Raw genomic sequence first — 26,545 nt, 5'->3', positions numbered from 1 at the left:
ATGTTTTTTTTGTGTGCAAATGAACTCAAACTTACGGACAATGTTAATTGTGAGATAGCGAAGCACCCGAGTGAGCTGGGTGCGCAATAACGCAAGTACTTTCCCAAAACGGATGACACAAACAACTGGATTCGTTATTCTTTTCATGCCCTGCCTCCAGTCCACTTACTGATACAGTGCCTTGCGAAAGTATTCGGCCCCCTTGAACTTTGCGACCTTTTGCCACATTTCAGGCTTCAAACATAAAGATATAAAACTGTATTTTTTTGTGAAGAATCAACAACAAGTGGGACACAATCATGAAGTGGAATGACATTTATTGGATATTTCAAACTTTTTTAACAAATCAAAAACTGAAAAATTGGGCGTGCAAAATTATTCAGCCCCTTTACTTTCAGTGCAGCAAACTCTCCAGAAGTTCAGTGAGGATCTCTGAATGGTCCAATGTTGACCTAAATGACTAATGATGATAAATACAATCCACCTGTGTGTAATCAAGTCTCCGTATAAATGCACCTGCACTGTGATAGTCTCAGAGGTCCGTTAAAAGCGCAGAGAGCATCATGAAGAACAAGGAACACTGTGCAAGCAATAATATTGAAATGGAAGGAGTATCAGACCACTGCAAATCTACCAAGACCTGGCCGTCCCTCTAAACTTTCAGCTCATACAAGGAGAAGACTGATCAGAGATGCAGCCAAGAGGCCCATGATCACTCTGGATGAACTGCAGAGATCTACAGCTGAGGTGGGAGACTCTGTCCATAGGACAACAATTAGTCGTATATTGCACAAATCTGGCCTTTATGGAAGAGTGGCAAGAAGAAAGCCATTTCTTAAAGATATCCATAAAAAGTGTTGTTTAAAGTTTGCCACAAGACACCTGGGAGACACACCAAACATGTGGAAGAAGGTGCTCTGGTCAGATGAAACCAAAATTGAACTTTTTGGCAACAATGCAAAACGTTATGTTTGGCGTAAAAGCAACACAGCCCATCACCCTGAACACACCATCCCCACTGTCAAACATGGTGGTGGCAGCATCATGGTTTGGGCCTGCTTTTCTTCAGCAGGGACAGGGAAGATGGTTAAAATTGATGGGAAGATGGATGGAGTCAAATACAGGACCATTCTGGAAGAAAACCTGATGGAGTCTGCAAAAGACCTGAGACTGGGACGGAGATTTGTCTTCCAACAAGACAATGATCCAAAACATAAAGCAAAATCTACAATGGAATGGTTCAAAAATAAACATATCCAGGTGTTAGAATGGCCAAGTCAAAGTCCAGACCTGAATCCAATCGAGAATCTGTGGAAAGAACTGAAAACTGCTGTTCACAAATGCTCTCCATCCAACCTCACTGAGCTCGAGCTGTTTTGCAAGGAGGAATGGGAAAAAATTTCAGTCTCTCGATGTGCAAAACTGATAGAGACATACCCCAAGTGACTTACTGCTGTAATCGCAGCAAAAGGTGGCGCTACAAAGTATTAACTTAAGGGGGCTGAATAATTTTGCACGCCCAATTTTTCAGTTTTTGAATTGTTCAAAAAGTTTGAAATATCCAATAAATGTCGTTCTACTTCATGATTGTGTCCCACTTGTTGTTGATTCTTCACAAAAAAATACAGTTTTATATCTTTATGTTTGAAGCCTGAAATGTGGCAAAAGGTCGCAAAGTTCAAGGGGGCCGAATACTTTGGCAAGGCACTGTATCTGAACAAGAGAGCCTCATCAAAATTGCAACACGCTGTTCTGTGAAAATTGAGTTGAATCAGAAGCCACTACCAGATTTCTGGATTGGGCAGCACTCAAGAGTTTCTTGCCTTGGAAAATCGTGCTGTTAAGACACTGATGCCCTTTGTAACCACGTACCTATGTGAGAGTGGATTCTCGACCCTCACTAGCATGAAAACTAAATACAGGCACAGACTGTGTGTGGAAAATTATTTTAGACTGAGACTCTCAGAGTTACAGTGGGGAGAACAAGTATTTGATACACTGCCAATTTTTCAGGTTTTCCTACTTACAAAGCATGTAGAGGTCTGTGATTTTTTTTTATCATAGGTACACTTCAACTGTGAGAGATGGAATCCAAAACAAAAATCCAGAGAATCACATTGTATGATTTTTAAGTAATTCATTTGTGTTTGGCCTACAAAACCTGCAAAATCGGCAGTGTATCAAATACTTGTTCTACCCACTGTATGTGCATCCTTTCAAGCACACCCTTCTCATTAACCTGAGTTATTCACATTTTTTTCTGAACAAATAAGGGTTTATATGTAAGATGGCTAAGTAAAGAGCAAAATTATTGTATTATATCATTATTTGTGCCCTTGTCCTATAAGAGCTCTTTGTCACTTTCCACGAGCTGGGTTGTGACAAACCTCACACTCATTCTTATGTTTAATAAATGTATCATATAGTGTGTGTCGCAGGCTTACAATGATGGCAAAAAACATTTGAGAGTGCACTGACCCTGGTGCTAGAGGGGTACGCAGCTGACCCTGGTGCTAGAGGGGGTACGCAGCTGACCCTGGTGCTGGAGGTTGAATGTTTAAGGGGGTACGGGACTATAAAAAGTTTGGGAACCACTGATCTACACTGATTGAAGTGGATTTAGCAAGTGACTTCAATAATGGCTTCACCTGGATTCACAGGGTCAGTCTGTCATGGAAAAAACAGATGTTACTAATGTTTTGTACACTCAGTGTCAAATCAAATTTTATTTGTCACATGCGCCGAATACAACAGGTGTAGACTTTACCGTGAAATGCTTACTTACAAGCCCTTAACCAACAATGCAGTTTAAGAAATAGGGTAAAATATTATTTACTAAATAAACAAAAGTAAAAAAAATTATAAAAAGAATCAAAGTAACACAAGAAAATTACATAACAATAACAAGAAAATATACAGGTGGTACCGGTACTTAGTCAATGTGCGAGGGTACAGGTTAGTCTAGGTAATTTGTAAAGTGACTATGCATAGATAATAAACAGTGAATAGCAGCAGTGTAAAAACAATGGGGGGGGGGTTAATTTAAATAGTCCGGGTGGCCATTTGATTAATTGTTCAACAGTCTTATAGCTTGGAGGTAGAAGCTGTTAAGAAGCCTTTGGTCTATATGGTTCCTAGAGGTCAGAGAGCTTGGCCCCAGTGATGTACTGGGTCATATGCACTACTCTCTATAGCGCCTTACGGTCAAATGCCGAGCAGTTGCCATACCAGGCAGTGATGCAACTGGTCAGGATACTCTCGATGGTACAGCCGTAGAGCTTTTTGAGGATCTGGGGACCCATGACAAATCTTTTCAGTCTCCCGGAAAAGGTGTTGTTGTGTCCTCTTCACAACTGTCTTGGTGTGTTTGGACCATGATAGTTTGTTGGTAATGTGGACACCAAGGAACTTGAAACTCTTGATCCGCTCCACTTCAGCCTCGTCAATGTTAATGCGGGCCTGTTCGGCCGTTCTTTTCCTGTAGTCCACAATCAGCTCCTTTGTCTTGCTCACATTGAGGGAGAGGTTGTTGTCCTGGCACCACATTGCCAGGTCTCTCACCTCCTCCTTATAGGCTGTCTCATCGTTGTCGTTGATCAGGCCTACCACTGTTGTGCCGTCAGCAAACTTAATGATGGTGTTGGAGTCGTGTTTGGCCACACAGTTGTGGGTGAATAGGGAGTACAGGAGGGGGACTAAGCATGCACCCCTGAGGGGCTCCAGTGTTGAGGATCAGCGTGGCAGGTGTTGTTGCCAACCCTTATCACCTGGAGGTGGCCTGTCAGGAAGTCCAAGATCCAGTTGGAGAGGGAGGTGTTTAGTCCCAGGATCCTTAGCTTAGTGATGATTTTTGTGGGAACTATGATGTTGAATTGCTGAGCTGTAGTCAATGAACAGCATTCTCACATAGGTGTTCCTTTTGTCCAGGTGGGAAAGGGCAGAGTGGAGTGCGATTGAGATTGCGTTGTCTGTGGATTTGTTGGGGTGGTATGCGAATTGGAGTAGGTCTAGGGTTTCCGGCATGATGGTGTTGATTTGAGCCATGACCAGCCTTTCATGGCTACTAACCTGAGTGCTACAGGGCTGTAATCATTTAGGCAGGTTACCTTCGCTTTCTTGGGCACAGGGACTATGGTGGTCTGTTTGAAACATGTAGGTATTACAGACTCGGTCAGGGAGAGGTTGAAAATGACTGTGAAGTTATTTTATTAAAAAAATTCCAATAACGTTTTTACTGACACAGATGTGCCTCGAAGCGAGCATAAAAGGCATTTAGATTCGTCTGGTAGGCTCGTGTCACTGGACAGCTCGCGGCTGGGTTTCCTTTTGTAGTATGTAATATTTTTCAAGCCCTGACACATCCGACGAGCGCTAGAGTAGTAGTAGGATTCAATCTTAGTCCTGTATTGATGCTTTGCTTGTTTGATAGTTCGTCTGAGGGCTTAGCAGGATTTCTTATAAGCGTCCAGATTAGTGTCCCACTCCTTGAAAGCAGCAGCTCTAGCCTTTAGCTCAGTGCGGATGTTGCCTGTAATCCATGGCTTCTTGTTGGGATATGTACGTACGGTCACTGTGGGGACAACGTTGTCGATGCACTTACTGATGAAGCCAATGACTGAGGTGTTATACTCCTCAATGCCATTGGATGAATCCCGGAACATATTCCAGTGTGTTCTAGCAAAACAGTCCTGTAGCGTAGCATCCGCATCATCTGACCACTTCCGTATAGAGCAAGTCACTGGTACTTCCTGCTTTAGTTTTTGCTTGTAAACAGGAATCAGGAGGATAGAATTATGGTCAGATTTGCCAAATGGAGAGAGAGGGAAAGTTTTGTATGTCTCTGTGTGTGGAGTAAAGGTGGTCTAGAGTTTTTTCCCCACTGGTTGCACATGTGACATGCTGGTAGAAATGAGGTAAAACGGATTTAAGTTTGCCTGCATTAAAGTCCCCGACCACTAGTAGTGCCGCTTCTGGATGAGCATTTTTCTTGTTTGCTTATGGCCTTACAAAGCTATTTGAGTGCGGTCTTTGTGCCAGCATCGGTTTGTGGTGGTAAATAGACGGCTACGAATAATATAGATGAGAACCCTCTTGGTAGATAGTGTGGTCTATAGCTTATCATGAGGTATTCTACCATGCTTATAGGGAAGGACACTCAACAAGCACAGCACTTACTTACACAAATGACTGATGATTGGCTGAGAGAAATTGATGATAAAATGATTGTGGGGGCTGTCTTGTTGGACTTCAGTGCAGCTTTTGACATTATTGATCATAGTCTGCTGCTGGAAAAATGTATGTGTTATGGCTTTACACCCCCAGCTAATGTGGATAAAGAGTTACTTGTCTAACAGAACACAGAGGGTGTTCTTCAATGGACGTCTATCAAATATAATCCAGTTAGAATCAGGAATTCCCCAGGATAGCTGTTTAGGCCCCTTACTTTTTTACATTTTTACTAATGACATGCCATTGACTTTGAGTAAAGCCAGAGTTTCTATGTATGCGGATGACTCAACACTATACACGTCAGCTACTACAGCGACTGAAATGACTGCAACACTCAATAAAGAGCTGCGGTTAGTTTGAGTGGGTGGCAAGGAATAAGTTAGCCCTAAATATTTCTAAAACTAAAAGCATTGTATTTGTAATTAAACACTCACTAAACCCTAAACCTCACCTTAATATTGTAATAAATTATGTGGAAATTGAGCAAGCTGAGATGACTAAACTGCTTGGAGTAACACTAGATTGTAAACTGTTATGGTCCAAAAATATTGACTCAGTAGTAGCTAAGATGGGGAGAAGTCTGTCTATAATAAAGCGATGCTCTGCCTTCTTAACAACACTATCAACAAGGCAGGTCCTGCAGGCCCTAGATTTGTCGCACCTTGACTACTGTTCAGTCGTGTGGTCAGGTGCCACAAAAAAGGACATAGGAAAATTGCAATTGGCTCAGAACAGGGCAGCACGGCTAGCCCTTGGATGTACACAGAGAACTAATAATTATAATATTCATGTCAATCTCTTCTGGCTGAAAGTGGAGGAGAGATTGACTTCATCACTCCTTTTATTTATGAGAGGTATTGAAATGTTGAATGCACCAAGCTGTCTGTTTAAACTACTGGCACATAGCTCTGACACCCATGCATACTCCACAAGACATGCCACAACAGGTCTCTTCACAGTCCCCGAATCCAGAACAGACTATGGGAGGCACACAGTACGACATAGAGCCATGACTACTTGGAACTCTATTCTAAATCAAGTAACTGACGCAAGCATTCAAATTAGATTTAAAAAAACTCCTTATGGAACAGCTGGGACTGTGAAGCAACACAAACATTGGCACACACACACACACACACACACACACACACACACACACACACACACACACACACACACACACACACACACACACACACACACACACACTAACATGCACAATACATACACATGATTTAATAATGTAGATAGTGTGTTGTGAAAACTGTGAATGTATTGTAATGTTTTAAAATTGTATGAACTGCCTTAATTTTGCTGGACCCCAGGAAGAGTAGCTAATGGGGTGTCACGACTTCCGCTGAAGTGGGTCCTCTCCTTGTTTGGGTGGCGCTCGGCATCGCCGGTCTTCTAGCTATCGTCAATCCACTTTTCATTTTACATTTGTTTTGTCTTTTATTTTTCCACATTTTTCCACACACCTGGCTGGGTCCTGTGTGGCTCAGTCGGTAGAGCATGGCGCTTGCAACGCCAAGCGTCGTGGGTTCGTTTCCCACTGGGGCCACCCATATGCAGTAGTGGCCCCAGCCGACTTGTAAGTCGCTTTGGACAAAAGCGTCTGCTAAATGGGATATATTATTATATTATTTTTATATATTTCAATTCCCTCATTTTCGTGTTGTGTATTTAACCCTCTGTTCCCCCCATGTCTTTGTGTGGGGTTATTTTTGTGCCTATTTATCTTGTTGTTCTGGATGCCGTTGGTTTTGCTTAATAGATCTCCGGTTATTACCCAGTTCTGCTCTCCTGCGCCTGACTTCTCTGCCGCCAATTACGCACCCCGCTACATGGGGATCCATACTAAATACAAATACAAAACAGTACTCATTAAAGAAAAAATCTTTGTCCAGTTCGAGGTGAGTAATCGCTGTTCTGATGTCCATCAACTCTTTTTCGGTGACAAGAGACAGTAGCAGCAACATTATGTGCAAAATGAGTTACAAACAATGCAGAAAAATTAACAAAATAGCACTGTTGGTTAGAAGCCCGTAAAATGGCAGGCATCCCCTCCGGCGCCATTACTATATGTACAGTTGTCATGGGAATTTAATCATTTCTATATGTGTTCATTAACCAATTCAATTAAAATCACTCTGTTTCTAAGAATTTGCATAAAATAGACAGAGACCAGTCTTATCAAACTTAGACAATAGTATTTATTCACGGGGCGCGCTGCCCATAGAACCATGTACAACAGTTTATATATAAAATATGACTTCATAGGTTATAAAATGAATCTCCACTCGACCAAGACAAAGCAGGTTCAAATATTTATTCCAAACCACTAGCGCACACTCCTGACACACACACTATATCAAGATTAACTTCAGAAGTCTCGCCATTATCTATCATTACTTAGCAGACAGTTCCAGATACGGAAAACCTGGAAAGGCTCTCGCTGTCTTATTTAATCGACACAGAGTTATAGCTGAGTGGGTTCAAACATAGGTTAATGATCCTCTTTGCTTACTTCAAACACACACAACACATTCCTCTCCAACCTAGTTGGAATGGTGTTTATTGTGTTTAATTACACTTTGTTCATGCTACATAATCTCTTCCTTATGAACTTACATTATTAATCAGATATGATAAAACAGGGTAGAGTTTAATTAGTTAGTTCTATTTAAATGTAGATATTGTTTAGTCATTATTCATAAAATTCCTAACAACAGTTGAAGTCGGAAGTTTACATACACTTAAGTTGGAGTCATTAAAACTCGTTTTTTCAACCACTCCACAAATTTCATGTTAACAAACTATAGTTTTGGCAATCAGTTAGGACATCTACTTTGTGCAGGACACAAGTAATATTTCCAACAATTGTTTACAGACAGATTATTTCACTTATAACTCACTGTATCACATTTCCAGTGGGTCAGAACTTTACATACACTAAGTTGACTGTGCCTTTTATACAGCTTGGAAAATTCCCGAAAATTATGTCATGGTTTTAGAAGCTTCTGATGGGCTAATTGACATCATTTGAGTCAATTTGAGGTGTACCTGTGGATGTATTTCAAGGCTCTTTGCTTGACATCATGGGAAAATCAAAATAAATCAGCCAAGACCTCAGAAAAAAATATTGTAGAAGTCTGGTTAATCCTTGGGAGCAATTTCCAAACGCCTGAAGGTACCACGCTCATCTGTACAAACAATAGTATGCACCCGTCATACCACTCAGGAAGGAGTCGCTTTCTGTCTCCTAGAGATGAATGTACTTTGGTGTGAAAAGTGCAAATCAATCATAGAACAACAAAAATATCTAGTCCTATATCAACATAACCGGAAAGGCTGCTCAGCAAGGAAGAAGCCACTGCTCCAAAACCACCATCAAAAAAGCCAGACTACGGTTTGCAGCTGCACATGGGGACAAAGATCGCACTTTTTGGAGAAATGTTCTCTGGTCTGATAAAACAAAAATAGAACTGTTTGGCCATAATGACTATCGTTATGTTTGGAGGAAAAAGGGGCAGGCTTGCAAGCTGAAGAACACCATCCCAACCGTGAAGCACGGGGGTGGCAGCATCATGTTGTGGGGGTGCTTTGCTGCAGGAGGGACTGGTGCACTTCACAAATTAGATGGCATCTTGAGGAGGAAAATTATGTGGATATATTGAAGCAACATCTCAATACATCAGTCAGGATGGACAATGACCCCAAGCATACTTCCAAAGTTGTGGCAAAAATGGCTTAAGGACATCAAAGTCAAGGTATTGGAGTGGCTGTCACAACGCCCTGACCTCAATCCCATAGACAATTTGTGGGCAGAACTGAAAAGGCGTGTGCAAGCAAGGAGGCCTATAAACCTGACTCAGTTACACCAGCTCTGTCAGGAGGAATGGGCTAAAATTCACCTAATTTATTGTGGGAAGCTTGTGGAAGGCTACTCAAAATGTTTAACCCAAGGTAAACAATTTAAAGGCAATGCTACCAAATACTAATTGAGTGTATGTAAACTTCTGAACCACTGGGAATGTGATGAAATAAATAAAGAAGACTAAGACATGGAATTCTTACTCTGATCTGCGTTTAAATGTACTTGGCTAAAGTGTATGTAAACTTCAGACTTCAACTGTAACTAACAATACACATAAAAATGAAGTTGAAGTTATATTAGAATGTTGTTATTGTACCCTCTAAGTGGCCTAGGCCTACACTCTGGCCTATCACTTGACATGTTAATGGTGCGTGTGTATGTGGTATGTAAATTATGGATCAGCAGTGTATGCCAAAGGCAAGAGTTGGGAAAGTTGGGAAAGAGAACTGGGGCCTGATAGGGGTTCAACTCCACAGGAGCTGCACTTCATTCAAAATAAATGTGTCATCAAAGACATTTGCCGTTCTGGTTCCTCCTTGTCCATTAAAACTCCATATTTCTCAGGTCCCACTGCTTACTGTGACTGCTGAAAGCCATTGTGCTTCTGATGTGGAGGAGGCAGTTGAAGCCAGACATGTCAGACTGTGTGATTTATTACACACCACCTCGCTATAACTTGGTCTTGGCTCCTCTTCACCATCACTTCTGTCATCCTGTCGCCAAGATGTTATGGTTGGCCAGGGCTGCAGGAGCAATGTGCAAATTATGCTGCGTTGTTGAATGGAACATTTCCCTTTTTATTCCGGAAACCTCTTTTTAGGTCCTCTGAATAATGACAAAACGACAAAAAAATTTTTAGAATCCTGTTAAATGAACTCTGTCTGATACTTCTACGGAATTTAGAGTTATGTGTTATGGTGTACATGAGTGAAATTTTGGCAAACGGGACAACGTGTCTAGAAGTCTCTTGTGAATGTCTCACTCAATAATGTCTGTGGCATACTGCCCATACTGTCTATACACACCATTATATACATACATATTTATATTCTGCACTCTGACATGGCTCGTTCTGATATTTCCTTATTTTTTATGTCGGGGGTTTGTGTGTATTGTTTGGTATTACTGTACTATTAGAGCTAGAGCTAAAAACATAAGCAATTCACTGCACCTGCGATGACATCTGCAAAATATGTGTACGCGACCAATAACATTTGATTTGATCCCATATCAAGACCCCAGGTGATTGTCTCAGAGTGTTAAGCAATGACCTTTCTCTCGACAGCATTTCGCCCCCTCCTCGCTAAAGGCGTATCTGTCTTCTGCTTCTGTTGTGGAAGCGTTATCTCATCTGACAACTTCCTGTTTCCCATTTCCTCACAGTGATTGAGGCCCTCTCTCTGTGGCACCAAAGCCTCACCAAATCAATGGTGGCCAATTGTTTCCAAAAATGTTATTAGGTATTAGATAACAGGCCTTATATTGTTTTTTTATTGATTGCATCACATGCAATGACTTGTAGCTTTTACCCTTTTAAGGGATGGATGAGATTTGATTTAGACTACTATGCCATATACAGTGCCTTGCGAAAGTATTCGGCCCCCTTGAACTTTGCGACCTTTTGCCACCTTTCAGGCTTTAAAACATAAAGATATAAAACTGTATTTTTTTGTGAAGAATCAACAACAAGTGGGACACAATCATGAAGTAGAACGACATGTATTGGATATTTCAAACTTTTTGAACAAATCAAAAACTGAAAAATTGGGCGTGCAAAATTATTCAGCCCCTTTACTTTCAGTGCAGCAAACTCTCTCCAGAAGTTCAGTGAGGATCTCTGATCTCTCATCCAATGTTGACCTAAATGACTAAAGATGATAAATACAATCCACCTGTGTGTAATCAAGTCTCCGTATAAATGCACCTGCACTGTGATAGTCTCAGAGGTCCGTTAAAAGCGCAGAGAGCATCATGAAGAACAAGGAACACACCAGGCAGGTCCGAGATACTGTTGTGAAGAAGTTTAAAGCCAGATTTGGATACAAAAAGATTTCCCAAGCTTTAAACATCCCAAGGAGCACTGTGCAAGTGATAATATTGAAATGGAAGGAGTATCAGACCACTGCAAATCTACCAAGACCTGGCCGTCCCTCTAAACTTTCAGCTCATACAAGGAGAAGACTGATCAGAGATGCAGCCAAGAGGCCCATGATCACTCTGGATGAACTGCAGAGATCTACAGCTGAGGTGGGAGACTCTGTCCATAGGACAACAATCAGTCGTATATTGCACAAATCTGGCCTTTATGGAAGAGTGGCAAGAAGAAAGCCATTTCTTAAAGATATCCATAAAAGTGTTGTTTAAAGTTTGCCACAAGCCACCTGGGAGACACACCAAACATGTGGAAGAAGGTGCTCTCGTCAGATGAAACCAAAATTGAACTTTTTGGCAACAGGACCATTCTGGAAGAAAACCTGATGGAGTCTGCAAAAGACCTGAGACTGGGACGGAGTTTTGTCTTCCAACAAGACAATGATCCAAAACATAAAGCAAAATCTACAATGGAATGGTTAAAAAATAAACATATCCAGGTGTTAGAATGGCCAAGTCAAAGTCCAGACCTGAATCCAATCGAGAATCTGTGGAAAGAACTGAAAACTGCTGTTCACAAATGCTCTCCATCCAACCTCACTGAGCTCGAGCTGTTTTGCAAGGAGGAATGGGAAAAAATTTCAGTCTCTCGATGTGCAAAACTGATAGAGAAATACCCCAAGCGACTTACAGCTGTAATCGCAGCAAAAGGTGGCGCTACAAAGTATTAACTTAAGGGGGCTGAATAATTTTGCACGCCCAATTTTTCGCTTTTTGATTTGTTAAAAAAGTTTGAAATATCCAATAAATGTCGTTCCACTTCATGATTGTGTCCCACTTGTTGTTGATTCTTCACAAAAAAATACAGTTTTATATCTTTATGTTTGAAGCCTGAAATGTGGCAAAAGGTCGCAAAGTTCAAGGGGGCCGAATACTTTCTCAAGGCACTGTAAGAGTTATTGAAAAATAATAATGCTACAAACCTAATAGCCAGGTAAATAGATGAATGCAGGGATGGTGTGCATAACAGTTCACAGTGAAAATATGACTACACTGAAAGGCCTGAAACTTGTACTTCAAAGCCACATGACTGAATAAATGTTATGTTTATGGATTAGTCTTCAGTACAGTCAGGCCATGGCCGGATGCACCTATTGTAATGCTACACGATGCTCTGTTGTGCTAATGTAGATAGGGATAATGTCTGGGTCAGGCTCTGTTGAAATAGACCCTTTCTGGTTGCTTTTGGACTCCTTTGTCAGCTGTGAAAACAAGATGAGATGGGAAAAGGTCTTGTTTGCAGAGGGGCACAGAGTCCATTCCCTGTCCCATGGAATGACCCCTATTGGAAGTTTCTGGGCCACTGGTCTTGGCGCCACTGAGTTCATTGTGTGAGGCTAAGTTAATACATAAACTAAACATAGACTTGGACGGATTTGAGAGTGAGGGCCACCATATTGTTTTACTTGGTACTTGGATGTATTCCCTGTGGTCCTCATGCTTCTTTAATATCTACAGATGTTTTGAACGATCAATTAATTATTTGAATCAGACTTCACTCTTATTAGTACATTATTGTATACCATTGATCTTCTGCTTCTTTATAAGCAGCTTTAGTGAGTGAGTCGGCGACGACGCCACTGCCCCAAGCACTGGATTCAAGGCCTGCTTTTCAAAATGTTGTTTATAAGAGCTGCAGCATCTGGCTGTCGTGCTTGGCCCGCAGGCAGAATATGATCCCTTTTTTAATTCACATCATGTGCACAATCGGAGAACACTTGTTTTACCTTAGACACAGTAAAGAGAAACTAATGTGTGCATGCCATGTGTATGTTTTTACATTCTCAAAATAGCAATGTATGTGTGCAGCTTTTGCCCTTTCACATGGCTGTAGCTCGGGCTGGCGCTATTAATGTATAACTGTGTAGCCTAACCGCTGGTTCTGGGTGAAGACTGTCATGAAAATAAAACTACCCATTGTAACCATTTTATTTTTTGTGGGACGAACAGCTTACTGAAGACGGAACCGCCAGGCATTCGTGTGGATGAGTTTGTTTCTGCTGTTACATGGACTCTACAAGGTGATGAAACTTTGTTGCTCCTTGTTGAAGCAAGCAATGTATTGTAACAAACACATCTTTGGTTGCTTAGGCAACACCCCCCTCCCTGCAGCAGCAGAACAGTCAGGAGTGGAGGAGAAAACGTGTTTTTTATAGTGACCTCGGTCATTTGGCTGACCATTAACCGTCAACCAAAATTCCATGACCGTCACAACCCTAGCCAGAGCCGGCTCTAAGGGATGGTAAAGCTGGGCAAGGACCCCCCCCCCCCAATAGAATTTGTGCCCCCCACACACAGTTTTGTTCCCTCACGAACATAACAAATGATATATGAATTACGGTTTTGCCAATGTAGAGAACATTGTCAGGCCTGAGAGTAGCGCAGACCGGGACAGAGGCTATCCTGGGTGTGCGCTCATGACCTGAGGAGGCAGGATGTAATAATGTCATATTTAGTCGTTAAAAATTAAGGGGTTTTTTTCTCAGAGGGAAAAAGTTATTCACTTTTCCAGACAGCTACAGCTAATAATAGGCTAGCTAGTAGCTACTAGCTTCGTTAAGTGTTGGTGGTGGCGAGCTGAATAATTATAGCTGGTTAATCAACATGGATATCCAAAAATGTCTGGGCACTGCCAAGAGCAACAGAGGACCACCATGTCGAGTGCGATGCCGAGCTCACATAGCAGCCCGCTGGCCCGACCACCGAGGTTGAGGATCCTAGCAGCCCACGCTGCCTGTTGACCAACAAGATCTAGACGAGCCAGGGCCTACCACCAACAGTACGAGGGTAACATCACAACAAGCACCTGCACCTCCGTTACCCCAGCCACTAGTACCTGACGACAAGTTGGATATAAACAAAACTTAACCAGGGGAAGCAGAGTTTATTGGTTCTTGCAAAGTGAATTCGAACCACAGCTAGCAACAACAAATGGACTTCGCTCAGTGTTCTTCAAAGATACGGCAGGTCTTTGTCAGCAATGCCGACTGTGCTGTTGGCACTGAAACATGGATTTTTGCGAAAAGATTAGCGAAAAGATTCCTTCACTCTGAAGAACGTAGAGCAGTGAAGACAGATGCAGCATGTTACATCAACGAAAAGCCCAGATTGTCCAGCTGGCATTTGAGAGCAACCTAACAAGTACATTTCGTCAGGAAGGAGAATGGAATCGAACTTCTCATTAGGAGGAGGCTGCAACTCTTCTAAATAGTAAGCTACAACCTTTATGGCCCTGGTCGCCATGCCAGAATTATACATTTATTGGTTTTCCCTCACTGGTTGTTTAGCTGATTTTTAAATGTAATGTATAGTTTAGGCATTTTGCTTTTTACTTCAATGCATCTTTTAGATTTATCTGTGATTCTTAATGTAATTTCTTGCTTTTGTGGATCTAATTGCTTTTGATAGATATAGAGCTTGGCATTATTTAACAGATATAGGGACAACGACCATTAGTCGTTGTGCTCTAAAATTGACGGAGCATCTAACGTTATCTTTTCATTGTGCTGACTCGTTCTGTCCATGGTTCTGAATCAATGATTATGGTGTGTGCTGTTTTAATGTGCATATCTTGGGCTACCAGTCGTCCTGGGGCTTCTTTTCAACATTACATGTGTATATTGCTGCATTTCCGTTTGACCTCCATTTTGTATGTATGACCAATACTGTGTGTAGCCTACCAAAACAAGTAGGCAAACTTTCCCTCTTTCATCCATTTGCATTACACAGTCATTGTATGATGGGCTACTGTAAAAGTGATGTCATTGTGCCCAATAATTTGATTTTATAAAAATATTGCGCACCTGGAGGAGTGGCGGCTTGGTTATGCTCATTGCGTAGTGTCACAAATTCGACAGAAATGTAAGAATCCTGTAAGAATGCTGTCACGCTGATCTGTGCGTTTGGTAGGCGCAAATTAAGGCGGGATTTTGGATACACATGCAGTAGTGGGGCTCATATCTTGTGTAAAGCTACAGTTGTTTGATATGTACGGCTACATTTCAGGATATTTTTGTACTTTTGAACAGTAGTAGGACCACTATCTTTGTGTTATTCGGGCTCTGTATCAATTTTAGGCATGTCTTCCTGGAGCTGGGTCTGGCACTAGCTGGGTCTGGCACTAGCTGTAGTCTAAGTGGGTGTCTTGGATCTATCTGGCTCTCATGCAGATGGCTGGCATAACAGTCGTTGCATCCTGAGAGCTAATAAGGGTGAGTTTATTGTTGTTATTGTTGGGCCTTGAGAGTGGGGGAGGGGGATTGCCATCTCTGCCTTAGTCTGCCTGCCCCTCTGAAGAAAAGTGGGCCTCACTCTCTTAAAATGGCTGTTGAACACATGTGAAAGGCACAGGGCAGGACTGTGAACTAGCTGGTCTTGTTGGGAGAATGAATGGCAGAGCATAGATGGAGGGGAGAGACTGTAGTTAGACTAGCCAAGACTCAAAGGACTTTCAGTCACGTGTCTGTGAAGATGTAGGCCTATAGAGTATTGACACAGACAGTCTTACCATTTCTGCGGGAGATTTAGTAAGGGACTACAGAGATGAATTTCATTGTGGTGTTTTACTGCCACTTATTGAGTGTGGATTTATCATAGCTGAAATTATATTTTCTTCCATAAATTAGAGATGTATAAATGGAGCTTTCTGGCCCTAAATAATGTGATAGTCTAGCAGCAGTGGTCAACACAGGATGTCCCACCTACAGTAGGATGGCCCCAGATGGAATGCAGGGGTCTGGTTGTCATGGGGACAGACAAGCCTGGGACTCGTAATCGCGTTGGGAGATGGAGCCTACCATCTGAGAAGACTGTAATAGGCTATTTAGAGAGGAGATTAATTTTGTAATTTTTTAATGTATTTTTCTGTTGTCATCGTGTTCCTACATATTGAAACCAGATTAATTCATGATCATCACCTCCTCCATTTTCTGCTTAACTATGTTAATGTAGGCCAGTTTAAAGGGCTCCAGCATCAAAGTGAATGACTGGCTGCATTTAGTCATTCAGAGTCTGTTGCTCCACATAGTTACTTTAGATGATGTAATCCATCAGATGGTGACTCCCTAGTACTCTATCGAAGGGTTGTGTATTTTTTATTTTCACCTGCTCTAGCACAATGACCAGGGCTGCGCTGCTGTGTCCTTTTTGTTCACTGTGTGTTGGGAAACAGCCACACATACAGGCCCAGGAGGACAAAGAACAATGGATTCCCTGCTAAATATATCAGGTTCTTAGGTACAGATGAATATGGTCTTGTTGATGTGAAGAGGTCTTTGTGGCACACTTAGGCCTTGATATACATAATCAACCTTCTGGGGGAAAAAAATCAGTTTTCCATAATCTTGGGCTGCTGGTACAAAAATAGGGATGTTGAGCCCAAAAGAAGGAAGCTATAATATGTATTTACGATAGGGAAGTGTTTACAAGTACGGGGTGATTCTGGTCCCATAATGCTGACAGTTATTCTACATGTATTTTTAGAGCCCTGAGATGGATCAGATGCATAATTTATAATATTATCAGCATTCTTTACTGGAAAGTTGGGGGATTGATCCTTTGTAGTCATCCCTGATTGTATCCGAGCATTTAGTAGTCATAAGGAAGAATTATGATGTTTCTGGCATGATAATGTGAAGACATGACAGGGTGTTCTATCATAAAGCACAATCATATTGTCTGATATCCTGTTTCCTGGCTGGCCAGTGACGTCCTTGCCTGGGAAGCCCAGTGTCCCAAGCTGCCGGCAGGAAGGTAACTCGCCCTTTCAGCAGCACGTACTCTGTACGTTCGAATGTGACCTCAACAGACCAGACCACACAAGCTACAGAGGGTAACATGGTAGAAACAACTATGGGCAGAAACCCACTTTAATAAGTTCTGCTCAACTGGCATTATGACTGACATCTCCCATTGACATGTACAGGCTTAAAGAGTTGATGGATAATGTAGGTCAAAGTGAAACACTTTCTAATTTCCTAGCTAGCTAACAAGCTTGTGTGTGCAGAGCAGCACTAGTTAAAAGATGTCTTTGTAGTTAATAAATCCTGTAGTGTCCTTCACTTAACTAGTATTAAAAAAGGTGATACATTCTTCTCTAATTAAACATCTCTCTCTCTTTAATTTCTGAATCACGCTTGTAAGCTATGTTTCAGACGGGGAGGGGCATGTAAGGGGGATACCTAGTCAGTTGTACAACTGAATGCGTTCATCTTAAATGTGTCTTCCGCATTTAACCCAACCCCTCTGAATCAGAGAGGTGCGGGAGGCTGCCATAATCGACATCCACGTCTTCGGCACCCGGGGAACAGTGGGATAACTGCCTTGCTCAGGGGCAGAAAGACTGATTTTTACCTTGTCAGCTCTGGGTTTCGATCATGTGACTTTTCAGTTACTGGCCCAGTACTCTAACCACTAGGCTACCTAGGAAGTTTACACAACCACGCACACACACACTGCCAAAGATTTTCAGCTGGCAGGCAGACACTGCAATACGTTTCTGAGTGACAGATGAGGGCTTTGAATATGCACTTTGTTGCCATTTTTGTGGGACAAGAAAAAAATGCCTGGAACATAAAATAACATTATTAACCGGTTCCCATGCTCTTCAAATAAAGGTTATCTTCCGGAACAGTGTAGATCCCTTTCCTTTCTGATTCAGTTTATTGAAACATGTTCTGTTTTTTGGTCCTGTTCCCTGAACCGGTTCCAACACCTGGCTCCTATAAACTTGACATAGGTGCTCATGGGTCCTGTTACAGACTTTGGATTTATCATTTATGTTTTGAGCTTGGACTTTAGCAAGTACAGCTTGTTAGCACGTAGGACACACCAATTTGTGTCACCTCGTTGGTCACTATGTGTTACATCTGTGCTGGTTGACATCTCCTTGGTGGGAAGGTGTTTTACCCGTGGTGGCCCAGGTGCTATTTAAGAGTGGCTGGCTTAGTGCTCCAGTTGTCTTGAGATAAGTAGAGGGTCAACACCTTTAGTTGACTCTCCCTATTTGATTTCTAGAAAAACATTCTGATTTCCCAGATTTTTGTTTTGCTCCACCTTTTTGGTTTGCTTCCCGTCTTCAAGTTTGGTGTGGGTGTTTCTTTTGTTTGCCTCTTCTTGATCAAATGTACTGGGCAGTCATGGTGGATGTCTTTTAAGTTTCCAGTTGTTGTTGCTAGTCAACTTTCAGTGGACACTCCCATGAGTGTCTTTCAGAACCCCCTCCTAAAACCCACCTGTTTTGGAAAGGTTGTTGTCAGTGACTCTTTGTTAGTTCCCCTTTCTGTATGAGCAACATTTTTTGGTTTTCTTGCTGGGGAATGTAACAGTCCTTTTGCATGGAAATGGCCTGCCTTCCCTCTGACTGTCTACTGCAGAGAGGATGCACAGGACACCAGGTGAAACATAGTCATGTGCAGCACTGGATTCAATAGTCCTCTTGAACAATGTCTTTTGAGATTAGGTGCCTTCCTTGGGATAATCCACTTTACAGCTAAGTTTCCACAACCGTGAGAAGACCCGCTGTCTCAGTCTCACACGCATACACTATCATCAGTGCCAAGGCGAGATGACCCTGTTTACATCAGAGCCAGTCTCCATGTAAAAGAGAGCGAAGTGGGAGAAGTGACGGACTCTGTCTGTGCTGCTGGACGGGGCCTGGCACTACCATGTGGGTTGGGCTGGCACTGGATGCATTGTTCCCCCATCGTAGCCAGGGATTTCTCTTCCCAGCACTACAGGGACAGAGAAGAGGGAGGCAGGGCGAGGGGGAGAGTAGTGATAGCTATTAACCAGAGCATCGAAAGGACACTCCAGTTCCTCTCAGAGGACCCTTACATTTTTGGAATTCTTTTTTTTTCCTCTTCCCCCTTGGCCTCTTTCTTGTAATGGAAACCAGGATGAGGAAACTCCAGGTACTTGGACCCAGAGATGACTCCTAGTTATTGTCCTAGTCAGGGATTCTGGCACTTGTCAGGGATTCTGTGAACTAAACTGTCACTGCAACTCTGCTCTCTGTTTCAGCTGTGGAGAGGTAACCTGAAGGTAAAGGATCTTGTTTCCTATTCTAGTGTTTACTCTACGTAGCATAAACTTTTATAACTAGCAATGTAAATACACTACATGGCTGCTCGTTGAACATCTCATTCCAAAATCATGGGCATTAATATGGAGTTAGTCCCCCCTTTGCTTCTATAACAACCACCACCTCTCCTGGGAATGCTTTCCACTAGATGTTGGATCATTGCTGCGGCGACTTGCTTCCATTCAGCCACAAGCGTATTCGTGAGGTCGGGCACTGATGTTGGACAATTAGTCCTGGCTCGCGGTTGGCATTCCAATTCATCCCAAAGGTGTTCTATGGGGTTGAGGTTAGGGCTCTGTGCAGCCCAGTCAAGTTCACACCGATCTCAACAAACCATTTCTGTATGGCTCTCGCTTTGTGCACTGGGGCATTGTCATACTGAAACAGGAAAGGGCCTTCCCCAAACTGTTGCCACAAAGTTGGAAGCACAGAATCGTCTAAAATGTCATTGTTAGCTGTAGAGTTAAGATTTCCCTTCACTGGAACAAAGGGGCCTAGCCTGAACCATGAAAAACAGCCCCAGACCATTATTCATTCTCCACCAAACTTTACAGTTGGCACTATGCATTGGGGCAGGTAGCGTTCTCCTGGCATCCGCCAAACCCACATTTGGCCGTCGGAATGCCAGATGGTGAAGCGTGATTCATCACTCCAGAGAATGCGTTTCCACTGCCCCAGAGTCCAATGGCAGTGAGCTTTACACCACTCCAGCCAATGCTTGACATTGCACATAGTGATCTTAGTCTTGTGTACGGCTGCTTGGCCATGGAAAGCCATTTCATGAAACTCTAGATGAACAGTTCTTGTGCTGACTTTGCTTCCAGAGTCAGTTTGGAACTCGGTAGTGAGTGTTGCAACCGAGGACAGGCGATTTTTATGAGCTGAACCGAGGACAGACAATTTTTACGGGCTACATGCTTCAGCACTCGGTGGTCCCGTTCTGGGAGCTTAAAGTTGACCAGGGCAGCTCTAGCAGGGCAGAAATGTTATGACCTGACTTGTTGGATAGGTGGCATCTATGACAGTTCCACATTGAAAGTTACTGAGCTCTTCAGTATGGGCCATTCTACTGTCAATGGTTGTCTATGGAGATTGCATGGCTGTGTGCTCAATTTTATACCCTGTCAGCAACGGGTGTGGCTGAACTAGCTGAATCCACTAATTTGAAGGGGTGCCCACATACTTTTGGCCATGGAGTGTATGTATCAAGTTTGACTCCAGGCAACAACCAGATGTTTGGTTACTGAGAACCCATGTTAACATGTAGCCTAGGTGTGAGTTCCCATAACAACTCAAAGGTTCAGAATTTGACATTACCCTTAGCCAAAGGGTTTTAAACGTGTCCAGCTTGCTAATAATTACCTAAATGAAAGCTCGACAGTTAGGGAGCAAAAATGATAGAGGACAATTTGTTTGCAAATTTTTTGCTGATGTTGATGGCAAGAAAATATAACCAGTTTTCAGTGCGGCCCTACAGACCTCGTTGAAGGTCGAAGGCAGCCCCCGGGGAAAAATGAATTTGAAATCCCTGCCTCGCCTCTGAGAATCTGACAGAAGGTCTGCAACTGAATGTAGGCTTACACCAGGCTAACAGTTGTGGAATGGGGCATTTCTGTAAGCTCCATCAAGCATGACAGACCATGGACTGCATGACAGACCTTGGAGTACATGTCAGCCAATGCTCAACATCCAGAGAGCTGGTAGATGTCCAGTCGGAAGGTCAATAGGTCACAGACTAGTATGTTACATGATACTTAATTTTCAAGCCATTGGTTTAGAATGGGTCTAAGCTCAAAACATTTTGAAACTGACTGTTTGGAGTTTCCCTTGATATTCATCTGACACATTTCTGTGGTTTTTGAAAAACTGTCCGACTTCGCTTTAGTGGTGGATTAATAGTTAAATGGAAAGGATTTCACAGTGGTTTGAATGCCATGAAAGGAATATCTGTTTGTGTCAATGTCAAGTGAATCCCCAGTAAAAATCCATTCACTTATATCTATGTATTGTTTGCTGGTTATGAAAAAGCAGTCCATCAGTTGAGTAGTCCAAGGTCAGAGACACATTGACCCTCTTTGTCTCTATCAGGCTAAATTCTCGCAAGGTCCTTCAATTGTGTCAGAGAGAAAAAAAGGGACAGCTAAGCAAGCCCATGCTAAATGCATCACAGATCTTCATGTGGATAATCCTCATTGACCAATGGTACCTTTCTTTGCTCTTGCTGCATGTTTTTGTTTTACTGCTCTCGAGCGCTTGTCCTGGTTTGTGGTGGCTGACTGGTTCTGGTTGATTTTCTGCTGCAGCTGTTATTCCCTCCATGTTCATACCCAACCATTCTAGTAGCATCTCAGTCAGTCAGTTAGTGGTCTAGTTGGTCTCATAGATGTCCATTAGACTAATCTGCCATGGCCTGATATCGTCCAGAGTAAGCTGGGGGTTAAGCTGGGCACCAGTTTGTGCTCGTTGTATAGATTAGTGTGTGTGGTGCAACCCCCCCGCCTGCTTGGCACACAAATTCATGGCTTCTGTTAGCAGCTGCTTGGCCATCCATCCTACTTTCTCTGGACTGGCTGTGTGTAGGCCAATGTTTGGGTTCCTCCTTCAGTCCTAGTTGGCAGAGCGTTTGTTCCTTTATGGCTCTTATTTGGCCCTGGGAGAAAGAAACAGGCTCTGTTTTAGAAACTGGAAAGTGAGACTGCAACTGTATATCCTAGCCTTGTTGGTGAGTCGGATTATAGGCGTATAACGTGATTCAAAATATGATATTCTCCTACAGTGCTGGCCATGTAAAGTTTCACCTTTTCATTCAAATGCCAACTGTTTAGTCTACAGACATTGTCTGGGTTGCCATGGTAATGCCTGGTAAGGTTGAGCAGAAAGGCGGAGTGGGGATGCAGTCCATCTTTCCCCATGAGACACCCTCTTGGACAAGGCCATGTCAAATCTTGTGGAACCATGTCAGTTTTCCCTATTCTATTTCAATGGCTCTGGGGCTGTAGCCTTTTAGCCCGTAGTTGTATTGTGCCTAGGTGCTTTATTGGGATTGGAGCCTAGGTGATTTATTCTCAGTAGAGCCTAGGTGATTTATTCTCAGTAGAGCCTCGGTGACTGCTTCTGTGTAGAGCCTAGGTGCCTGTTAATTAAAGGAGCAATTAACTGTGCATATTACAGAAACATGGTAGCTTTGCTAACCCGTTCACCCCCCCCCCCATCCTCCTTATCTCCCTCTTAGGTGCTGACTGTTTTAGACCAGAGATGCAGGTCCCCCAATTTGGCGCTCCCCGGACCTGAAACTGGTGACGGGACTGAGGAGTGGACACAAACCAAAGACCCCCTTCTCTACAGCCACCCGTGCTGGATGCAGCTGAATAACAAGCTGAGGAAGAGAAAAAGAAAGAGCATTTGATTCTTCCGCTCCATTCAGAGGACTGCCATCCATGTGGTGGTATGATGAGACTGTGAGTCAGGAGAAACACAATCAGACGGGAGCGTAGTGATAAAGGGAGAGAAAGAAAGAAAGAAAGGCAAGAAAGGTAGAGGATTAAGGGTGCGAGGTGAGTGTCTAGGTGCCCTCCTAACCCCTAGGTGGTAGCACCAGTCAGGGCAGCAAGATGACCAGCCTGTTCAGGCGCAGCAGCAGTAATGGAGGCTCCAGGGGAGGTGGAGGAGGAGGGGGAGGCAGTGGTGGTTCCACCCCAGGAGATCTCAACAACAGCCGGCCTAACCGACAAGTCCGGCGCCTGGAGTTCAACCAGGCCATGGAGGACTTCAAGATCATGTTCCCCACCATGGATTACGAGGTCATCGAGTGCGTCCTGCGTTCCAACAATGGGGCGGTGGACGCCACCATCGACCAGCTCCTCCAGATGAGTATTGACGGAGAGGGATCAGATGACAGCTCTGACTCCGATGACAGCATCCCACCAGAGGTCAGTCAGTGCAGGGTCACTGACTCTCTTCACTTAAAAAATATAAATGGCAATAGTACTGTTTGTCCATCTTGAGACGCCATAGTGAAGATCCTTGCCAGCTGATCAGCACATGCTCCGAGTATGCATCCTGTTTAAAGGTCTTCCTCACATCGCTACAGAGAGCGAGATCACACAGTCGTCCAGAACAGCTGGTGTTCTTATGCATGGCTCAATGTTGCTTGCCTCGAAGCGAGCGTAGAAGACATTTACCTTGTCGGTTAGGCTCATGTCGCTGGGAAGATCGTGGCTGGGTTTTCCGGTGTAATCTAAGATAGTTTGCAAGCCCTGACACATCAGTCGCGCATCAGAGCCAGCATAGTAAGAGATTCAATCTAAGTCCTGTATTGATGCTTTGCCTGTTTTGAATACTTGTCGGAGGTCGTAGCGGGATTTCTTATATGTTCAGCTTAGTGTCACGCTCCTTGAAAGCTACAGCTCTAGCCTTTAACTCAGTGCGGATGTTGACTGTAATCCATAGCTTCTAGTTGGGTTGTGTACGTACGGCCACTGTGGGGACAAAGTCGTCAATGCACTTATTAATGAAATCGGTGACTGATGTGGTAAACTCATCAATGTTATCTGATGAATCCCGGAACATATTCCAATCTGTGCTAGCAAAACAGTCCTGTAGCATAGAATCCGCTTCATCGGACCACTTCCATATTGAACAAGTCACTGGCACTTCCTGTTTGAGTTTTTGCTAGGAAGCAGAAGGATAGTGTTATGGTCTGATTTGCCAAAGGGAGGGCAAAGAAGGGCATTGTATGCATTTCTGTTTGTGGAATTAAGATGATCTAGAGTTTTGTTACCTCTAGTTGCACAGGTGACATGCTGGTAAAAATTGTTAAACGGATTTAAGTTTCCCTGCAGTAAAATCACTGGCTATGAGAAATGCTGCCTCTGAATGTGCATTTTCTTGTTTGCTTATGGCCCTAAGCAGCTCGTTGTGAGTGAGGTCTTTATGCCAGCATTGGTTTGTGGTGGTAAATAGACAGCTACGAAAAATATGGATGAGAACACTTTTGGTAAATAGTATGGTCTGCAGTTTAGCAGGTATTCTAACTCAGCCAAGCAAACCTTGAGACTTCCTTAACATTAGAGCTCACCCACCAGCTGTTGTTAACAAAGCGACACACTCATCATCCCTTCGTCTTACCCGAGTTTGCAGTCCTGTCTTGATGATGCATAGAAAAGCCAGAAAGATGTGTATTCATGTCCTCATTCAGCCACAACTCTCTGAAATGTAGGATTTTACAGTTTTTCAGGTCCTGTTGATAGGATAGTCTCGAACGGATCTCACCCAGTTTGTTCTCCAGTGTTGCACGTTTGCCAGTTGAATAGAGAGCAGTAGTTGTCTATTTGCTCGCCGACCTAGTCACGTCAGGGTTCTGGCTCGCCTGCCTCTCTTTCGCCACAGCTTCCTTTCGAGTCCCGGGGATTAGGGTCTGGTCCGGAGTAAGCAGAACATAGAAATGTTTGTCCAAATTGAGGTTAGTGATTGCTGCTCTGATGTTCCAAAGTTTTCTTTCATAGGAATTGATGGTAGAGACCTTATGTACAAAAAAAGTTAAGATCAGCTTAAAAAACACACGAAGTAGCAGAATTGTCCAGGAGCACGTAAGACGGATGCTATGCACTGCATTGTTATCATGTTGGACGTAAAATACTGTCAAATCACCAGGAAAAGAGTAAGGTTGGACGGGATCCACATTTTTATACTGTCATACCCTTTTTGTACCATAATGTCATACCCTTTCTGTACTATACTGTCTGTACCATATTGTCATACCCTTTTTGTACCATAATGTCATACCCTTTCTGTACCATACTGTCTGTACCATACCATACTGCACCATACTGTCATACCCTGTCTGTACCATACTGTCTGTAGCATACCATACTGTCATATCCTTTCTGTACCATACCATACTGTACCATACTGTCATACCTTTCTGTACAATACTGTCTGTACCATACCATACTGCACCTGCACCATACTGTCATACCCTGTCTGTACCATACTGTCTGTAGCATACCATACTGTCATACCTTTCTGTACAATACTGTCTGTACCATACCATACTGCACCATACTGTCATACCCTGTCTGTACCATACTGTCTGTAGCATACCATACTGTCATACCTTTCTGTACAATACTGTCTGTACCATACCATACTGCACCATACTGTCATACCCTGTCTGTACCATACTGTCTGTAGCATACCATACTGTCATACTCGTTCTGTACCATACTGTCTGTACTGTACCATACTGTCATACCTTACTGTACCGTACTGTCTCTACCATACTGTCATACCCTTTATGTACCATATTGTCTGTACTGTACCATACTGTCATACCTTACTGTAATTTATGTACCGTACTGTCTCTACCATACTGTCATACCCTTTATGTACCATACTGTCTGTAGCATACCATACTGTCATACCCGTTCTGTACCATACTGTCTGTACTGTACCATACTGTCATACCTTACTGTAATTTATGTACCGTACTGTCTCTACCATACTGTCATACACTTTATGTACCATATTATCTGTACCATACCATACCGTCATACCCTGTTTGTACCATACTGTCATACCCCATATGTACCTTATTGTCTGTACCATATCATACTGTCATACCCTTTATGTACCATATTGTCTGTACCAAACCATACTGTCATACCCTGTTTGTACCATACCATACTGTCATACCCTTTCTGTACCATACTGTCTGTACCATACTGTCTGTACCACACTGTCATACCCTTTCTGTACCATACCATACTGTCATACCCTTTCTGTACTGTACCATACTGTCATACCCTTTATGTACCATACTGTCTGTACCATAATGTCATACCCTTTCTGTACCATACCATACTGTCATACCCTTTCTGTACTGTACCATACTGTCATACCCTTTATGTACCATACTGTCTATACCATACCATACTGTCTATACCATACTGCCATATCCTTCCTGTACCTTTCTGTACCACACCATACTGCCATACCGTTCTGTACCACATCATACTGTACCATACTGTCTGTACCATAATACCCTTTCTGTACCATACTGTCATACCATTTATGTACCATACCATACTGTCTATACCATATCATACTGTCATACCCTTTCTATACCATACTGTCTGTACCATACCATACCATACTGTCATACCCTGTTTGTACCATACTGTCATACCCTTTCTGTACCATAACATAGC

General features: G+C 42.9%; 1 protein-coding gene across 4 annotated transcripts in view; it reads left to right on the top strand.

The window, feature by feature from the left end:
* LOC135553056 (CUE domain-containing protein 1-like) overlaps positions 1–26,545 on the top strand; it is a 52,288-nt gene that overhangs the window by 10,050 nt on the left and 15,693 nt on the right. For 3 of the 4 annotated variants that reach the window (XM_064985132.1, XM_064985129.1, XM_064985131.1), the window contains exon 2: positions 22,570–23,266. In XM_064985132.1, the coding sequence (XP_064841204.1) occupies positions 22,949–23,266 (318 nt within the window). In that variant the 5' untranslated portion in view covers positions 22,570–22,948. Of the gene's footprint in view, positions 1–19,005; positions 19,298–22,569; positions 23,267–26,545 lie in introns of those variants that run through there. The other variant, XM_064985130.1, reaches the window with a different exon arrangement.

Source organism: Oncorhynchus masou, chromosome 13 (genome assembly GCF_036934945.1).
Source record: "Oncorhynchus masou masou isolate Uvic2021 chromosome 13, UVic_Omas_1.1, whole genome shotgun sequence".
Lineage (NCBI taxonomy): Eukaryota > Metazoa > Chordata > Actinopteri > Salmoniformes > Salmonidae > Oncorhynchus > Oncorhynchus masou.
This window is presented reverse-complemented; position numbering and strand designations above follow the sequence as displayed.